Raw genomic sequence first — 7,365 nt, 5'->3', positions numbered from 1 at the left:
CCCCCCCCCCGCCCCCAAGCCTTCCTGCGGGTGGTAAGTGCACTGGAAGTACCAACCTTGGTGCGGAACGACCAAATCCTGGGGTTCCACACTAATGACAGAGACATTGCCTCTGGGCCAAAGCGCTACCAGCTAAATTATAATAATGGGTTAGAGCTAAATTCGCTACAATGCCGCCACAGAAACGAAAAGCAAAACTCAAGTACAATTTCTGTATATAAATAATAGCTAAAAATTAGAAATTAGATTAATAGCATATGCCTTCAACCCATTAAACACTATTAAAGACACACTCAGAAGTTACTGTTTTCTTTAGCAACAACCACCTACCTCAAGTACGTTTGAATATGTAAATCAATACACTGAACCTTCCGCTAGGAAATTGTAGAGCATTCAAGACCGACTTCTCTCCCACATTGGGCGTAAGCGCCGTTGGTGTAGCGGTGTCATGCAAACATCCCATTCTTGCGGCTCGGGTTCGGTTCCCAGGCGGCGCACTAATTTTTGAATTTATGTTTTGACCATATGGGATTATATATATATAATTATATTCTGCCATACAGAATACAGCCTTTTAATGACTTGGTTGCAAGGTGAAATCAACACAAAAAGACCCTAAAACGAGTTACTTCTTTGAAAATAAGAGCAAAGCCGTGCGTCGTGTTTTTGTGCAAAAAAATGTCGTTTCAATGCCGGTGTCGTCATTAAAATACACAGCGAATATTTCTGACGCTGTTCCTCTGCCACTTTCAACTTTCTATTGTTTGCAGCAGACTGAGGCTGTCTTCCGTGTCTATGCAAGTAAGAGCGAGAGAGACAGTACAGATTACGTACGTACGCACACGCACGTGAGAGAGGGAGAGGGAGAGGGGGAGAGGGAGAGGGAGAGGGAGAGAGGGAGAGGGAGAGACAGAGACAGAGACAGACGAATCGGTTGTGAAACTGTCATTGTTAATAGTTCGTATTTGTAACTTGCTACGTCGGACGTCGACCAAATTCAGAAGAATCACGTTTCTGCTTATATCACTGGACTAAATAAAGGAACCTCCCGGCATTCACTGATGATGGAGGACGAGCAGCCCAGAACCCTGTGAGTAGCCGAGGGCCCCGTCTATGTCTTGAATTGGGAAACGATGTCTATATATGTTGTGTATCTATTTATCCACGTTGTTGTTTTACATTTATTGTACTTTAAGACAATGTGGTAATTGAACTGAAAACATGGACACCATCGACGTTTACAAAGCCGGCGTATTTTACTAGCCAAGTCGCAACGTTTTTGCTAGATTTTTTTTATTTAAAAAGAAAACCATATAAATGGCCGATAGTTCATGCCATTGATCATTAGCCATATTTTCCTACGTTGCTAAAAAGCGTCGGCACGGATAGTAAATGTGCTTCATTGTGGTTATTTATTGTATAATGTGGCGAACAAAATACCAATAAAACATTTCCGGCTTGTGGACTTTATTATTTAAACCACGTTTATTTCTTAAAACATGTTTCAACATGAGGCCCCTTTTGAACCAGTTAGCTTCCTCGTTAGCCGAGTTACAGGAAAGCCACGTCAACGCTCGTTAAAACTGCATAGACAAGCACATTTTAAATGCTAAAAGGCCACATTTCCTGGGTTGGATGATTGCCATAGACAATGTTTTCTTAATATTTACCCAATTTCTGTTATTTTTATTTTCAAATGGGGAGTTGTGTTGTGCTGTTGCTAGCTCTAATAGCTAGCCTTTGTTTGCAAGTTACTTCCGGTTTGCCATCAACATTCTCGCTCTCACGGTCTCTTTGTTTTTTTGTTTTTTTACAGGTATGTGGGGAATCTGTCAAGGGAGGTCACTGAGCCCTTAATCCTTCAGGTCTTTACACAGATGGGACCATGCAAGAGCTGCAAAATGATAGTCGACGTTAGTATGTTTTGTGGTTTAATACTTGGGCACATGTATTCATGGTATGCTGAACAATAAAGTTAACGTTCCAGAGGCAGGGGGTAGAGGTATTTATGTGAATTCCTTGCTTTCATTAACAAACAAGCAAATAATCCACCAAATAATACCAGTTTCATGCTGAGAATAATGTATTCCCTGCCACTTTTTAGCTTATGTGGGCATTGTGGATCAGAAGTGCGAAAGTGGTAGTAGAAAGGCAATAATTACTAGCGTATCAATGAAACGGATGATTTTTTTTTTTTGTCCTAGGTCTTCCCCTTGGTCTCCTCCCAGAGGGATTTTTTTCCGCTTAGCTTACAGAAGCTTTTGCAATTGGTTTGATTGACAGCTATTTTTTTAACACTGCTTGAACAGTTTTTCAGATGATTGGCAGACCTAAATGTCTAGATGTATAAATCTGTACAATCGTCAAGGGACATGATATCAGAAGGCAACAGGCTTTAATGACATCCTATAGACAGCCCTCACAATGGTCAGATTACAATCAGGTATCACAACAGAAATTCACTGGTTCAGTGTTGCAGCTCAAAAGGTGTCTGAAGGCAGTTTTGAGGAGGAGTAGAAGGTTGTTGTTTGGTTCAGTTCAGTGTGAAAGTCAAGCACACAACAAAGCAATAAAATACTCACCTTTGTTGTACCTAAATATTGCTGTCAACAGGCAGCTGGAAATGACCCATACTGCTTTGTGGAGTTCTATGACCACAGACATGCAGCTGCTTCAATGGCAGCTATAAATGGAAGGAAAATAATGGGTAAGGTAAGCAATCGTATCTACAGCGTGAGTGGGGATGTGTGGGCTTTGGTGTGAGAGGAAGGTTTTGTGTGCATAAACCATATGAAAGAGATATCTGGACAAAAATGTTAATTGGACCGACAAAATCAGCCAGAGTTGTAGCTTTTCTGACATTTGCTTAGGAAAAGATTACAATCAGTAATGTATGCTTTCTCTAATAAACTTAAATTACCTATAAATCATTGGTCGTGATACAACAAAGATTGCACTGGTCCAGATGTAGAGTATGAGTTTTAAGAGAGATAATTAAGCTCAGCAAGACAGAGTAAAAGTCCGGCACGAAATTGAATGAATTACAGTGAACCTTATACTGGGCCTTTTGCTAGGCCAATAATAGTTAAAAGTAATTTCCAGTAGCTATTCATTTCAAACACTGTAATGGAAAATCTAATTTTTATACTAACTTCATAAGTACTCTGCATGACAGGGTCAGGGAGTGTTTGATGGTCTTTAGGAGTTTTGGATACAGGTTTATGGAAAACAAGACCTGTTATTAAGAACTGCCATGAGAAAGATGGCTCGATTGCTGTCTTCAGTAAATGGTAGCCCTATTATCCAAAACATTTTAAATCAAGTAGAACACTTCTGATGGTCTTTTGAACAGGTTGTGTCTTTGTAGAAATGAGTAGATGGGGTGGTCCTTGCCTTGTACCCGGAAATAAACGTTTCGCACTGTTAATGATGCAAACATACCCCACCTATGTTTTTCTCTGTCCTTCTCTACAGGAAGTCAAAGTAAATTGGGCCACAACACCAACCAGCCAGAAAAAAGACACAAGTAGTAAGTATGGTTTTAGAAAACATTGGACTAAACTATGGACGTGTCAGACTCACAATTGACACAAATGGTCAAATACTTTCATGTTTTCTTGGTCTTCAAAATTCCTGGTGAATCTTTTACTAATAATAATCATAGAATCATTATGTCATTATATGGCACATACTCTGTAAAAAGAAAAAGATCAAAACCTGTAAAATGTGCCTTGTCCACACACTATAAGTAATGTTCAAAACCATTTCTGACTTTCTAGATCACTTTCATGTCTTCGTCGGAGACCTCAGTCCAGAAATAACTACAGAAGATGTCAGAGCTGCCTTCGGTCCGTTTGGCAGGATATCGTAAGTATAAAGCTGGTCTTTAACAACTAACATTAAGATGTCAGTTGCTGTTCTTACTTACTTACTTACTCTAGCCCTGATACGATAATTAAATCTGAGCTGGCCCACAGGAACGGATGAAATCTAAACTCAAGGTGTATTAAGTGCATTTACTTATGACTTTCTAAGTTAAGAGATATGCTTTTTATCTTACAGGTTCAATAAAATCTGTCTTTTTTTCTACTACCCTTTTACTTGTTTTTTTTTCTGTTATTTGCCTGAATATGTTTTTATTCACAAAGTATTTTAAAACATTTTATGTTTGAGGTGTTCTGCTATTTGCAGTGTGTTCATATCATTGCATTTGTCCACAGAGATGCTCGTGTTGTCAAAGATATGGCTACGGGTAAATCTAAAGGCTACGGCTTTGTGTCTTTCTTCAATAAATGGGTGAGTACTACACAGTGTCAGTCAGTGTAGAGAAAGTAGCTTTGGCTAACCTTTCAGATCCTTTTTTTAGTTTTATGACATTTAAAGTTGACATTTAAGTTGTTTGAAGAGTTTTTTTTCCTGGTATTCTGCTTCATCATTCTGTTTGAGATACAGTGAATGCATTAATTTCATAATTTTTAATAATTAATTTCATATTTGTTAAAAAACATACACAGTCACCTTTGTTTACTCTTTTTTTTTTTTTTTGGTGTTCTGTGCAAACTTGTACAAACTTTTAATACAGTATTTAATACAGTAACCTTGTTTTCTTTTCTTTCAGGATGCAGAGAATGCCATTCAGCAAATGGGCGGTCAATGGTTAGGGGGTAGACAGATCCGAACTAACTGGGCCACAAGAAAACCCCCTGCTCCAAAGGCTACTTATGAAAGTATGTTCACATACATTTTTAGTTGTTGTTTGTAATTTGAAAAATTCATAACAACAGTGTTGACCTTTTTTTTTATTTTTTAAGGTAACTCCAAGCCACTATCTTTTGATGAAGTAGTCAATCAATCCAGTCCTAGTAACTGCACTGTCTACTGTGGTGGAGTTAGCGCAGGACTGACAGGTAAATGCACAATTTTAAATGTGTAATATAGTTTTCCAAAGACACAACCAAATACCTTGTTGAGCCCCATTTAATGTATCCAACAGACCATATTCTGGGTAATTTAACAGTGAAATAGTTCGACTGCATTCACTTTCTTACAAAAGGTCATGGTTTAGTTGTTTGGCTGTGTTTAAAAAAAAAAAAAGGAAACATATGCAGTGTGAAATTTTCTATGCAAAATGCATGGACATTTTAGCAAATCACAGTTTAAGGAATTTTACTGAGCATATAAGGATTTAAGCACATCTGAATCCTGCATGTGTCTTTATGGAAAATCATACATCATGAAAATTCCCATCCTTCTTCCATGAAATCCTCAAAACAAACACTGAATACACTTCTTGTGTTCAGTAAATAGTGGTCTTAATTTTTTTCATGAACATCACATAGGGAAAAGCTGTGTGCTTGGGCTTGGATAACTCATTCTCTGTTTATCTGAGGTTGCCAGCAGATGTTGGCACACCATTTTCTGAAGAAAAACAACAGCTGCAAGAGCTCAATATCTTATATTCCTTTTTGTATTGGAATTCCAGAACAACTGATGAGACAGACCTTCTCTGCCTTTGGGTTAATCATGGAGATCAGAGTTTTCCCAGATAAAGGCTATTCATTTGTCAGGTATGTGGAAAATATTTTTTTCTGTTTCACTTGATCAACATTGTGTGATTTTGCTGGAGTGGTGTAGTGGTAGAACTCCTGCCTGCCACCAGGAGGCTCTCAGTTTGAAACACTCTGATATCCGTGTTGGGTTGCATTATGAAGGGAATCAGGTGTAAAAATCTTCATCTTCCTCTTCACACTTAGAATACAACAAACATTTTCATCTAGTGCTATATGGTACCTAATCAGTAGTTCACAGCAACAGCTGTTACAAGGCACAAAATGAGCTGTAATGATTCATATGCTTTGCATCTTTTTTTGGGTGAAGGTTCAACTCCCATGAATCAGCTGCCCAGGCCATAGTTGCTGTAAATGGCACTTCAATAGAGGGCCACGTTGTAAAATGCTACTGGGGTAAAGAGACTCCTGACATGATGAACCAAATGCAGCAGATGCCAATGCCTCAGGTAAAAACTAACTTTTCTGTGCATAAAAATAAACATGCACTTACTCATCTACTACACCGATCATTCAAACAACTGTCAGATTTACGGAATGGTCTGTAGAAACGATCTGTTACTGCTTTTACTTACAGCAGAACAAGGTGAACTATGCTGCGGCCCAGCCTTATGGCCAGTGGAGCCAGTGGTATGGCAATGGGCCCCAGATTAACCAGTATGTTCCTAATGGGTGGCAGGTCCCCACCTACAGTGTCTACAGCCAGGCCTGGAATCAACAGGGCTTTAAGTAAGTAGCACCATGCTCTCAGAGTCTCTTCCACGATCTTTATCTTGAAGCCCAGAATTCCCCTCCAAGATTCAGGCAGAAACAACCAAGTCAGGCCAGAGGAGGGCACTCTAATTCCTCACCCTAATCCCTTTTCACTTAAGTTCTTGATAAGAACTTTCTCAGCTCCTCTTTAGATTAGCTTGAGCTCATCCTATTAACTGAAAATGTTTAAGTCAGGGTGTTGAATTTTTGCCTTCAAAATCTTCTTCCGTATTGGCTTTCCCAAGCTAGTTTAAGGTTCCTAAGCTAGAGTAAGTGTTTTTTTTTATATGATGAGAAAATTTCACCCAGGGATTGTTAATGAATGAAGAATTAATTTTCCCTTTCCCTGTCTGTTAGAATTATCTTGAAAGTGTTAAAGCCAATTATGCCTAAGAGCTTCAGAAGAAGTCTTCTGTCCTGTAGAGGGCACTGTAATTTAAAAAAATAGGCTGTTTTGTTTTGCTGTCAAAAAAAGTTGTATAAAAAATAAAATTACATAAATTTTTTTAGCTCCAAAAACTTGTTGCAGAGGCTAAAAGTAGGTCAGAATCATATTTAAGGACCTTTATTTTTCCTTAACCATTGTCAGAATAGTGCACCTCGTTGCAACAAAATAATTCTGAATTCTATTACCAATCTGTCATCATGTTATGTGTCATCTGTATGAAAGGTTTGTAAACTACAGGCTTGACCAGCAACAGTTGATTACTTTGTAGTGTGATGTGTGTTGATTTCCACAAGAGAGTTGGGAGAGAAATTGAAGTCGGATGTTAAGCTTGTAGATTCACATTTTTTCAGGTCTGAGGAGTTGAAAAAGTTACATGTAGCTTGCTTCTCTAAGCCTGTAACGTTTATCTGCCTTTCACCTGTAATTAATAACTGAACCCTCATTTTTGACCCTGCCAAGACCCTTCAACTTTCTTTTATTTATAGATGTTTTTGTCCAAGCTGCCTTACCCTGCCAACTTCTGACAGCTCTGCCACCTTGTTCTTATAAACCGGTCCTTTGGCTCCTTTTCACCTTGTCTCCTCTAACCTGCTGGCA

The 7,365-nt window shown here is 38.6% G+C and overlaps 1 protein-coding gene across 3 annotated transcripts in view; it reads left to right on the top strand.

Moving 5' to 3' along the window:
* Positions 1–854: 854 nt before the first annotated feature.
* LOC103397209 (nucleolysin TIA-1-like) overlaps positions 855–7,365 on the top strand; it is a 7,991-nt gene continuing 1,480 nt past the window's right edge. The window contains exons 1-11 of one of the 3 annotated variants that reach the window (XM_025052941.1): positions 855–1,090; positions 1,817–1,913; positions 2,614–2,712; positions 3,475–3,529; positions 3,780–3,867; positions 4,221–4,296; positions 4,619–4,727; positions 4,812–4,907; positions 5,483–5,567; positions 5,878–6,016; positions 6,148–6,296. In XM_025052941.1, coding sequence (XP_024908709.1) covers positions 1,062–1,090; positions 1,817–1,913; positions 2,614–2,712; positions 3,475–3,529; positions 3,780–3,867; positions 4,221–4,296; positions 4,619–4,727; positions 4,812–4,907; positions 5,483–5,567; positions 5,878–6,016; positions 6,148–6,296 — 1,022 coding nt within the window. In that variant the 5' untranslated portion in view covers positions 855–1,061. Of the gene's footprint in view, positions 1,091–1,816; positions 1,914–2,613; positions 2,713–3,474; positions 3,530–3,779; positions 3,868–4,220; positions 4,297–4,618; positions 4,728–4,811; positions 4,908–5,482; positions 5,568–5,877; positions 6,017–6,144; positions 6,297–7,365 lie in introns of all 3 variants that reach the window. The other 2 variants (XM_008335434.3, XM_008335433.3) reach the window with 2 other exon arrangements.

The sequence above is a fragment of the Cynoglossus semilaevis genome, chromosome W, assembly GCF_000523025.1.
Source record: "Cynoglossus semilaevis isolate Cse_v1.0 chromosome W, Cse_v1.0, whole genome shotgun sequence".
In the NCBI taxonomy this organism is placed as follows: Eukaryota; Metazoa; Chordata; class Actinopteri; order Pleuronectiformes; family Cynoglossidae; genus Cynoglossus; species Cynoglossus semilaevis.
The sequence above is the reverse complement of the archived record's forward strand: the minus strand, read 5'-3'. Positions and strand labels throughout refer to the sequence as shown.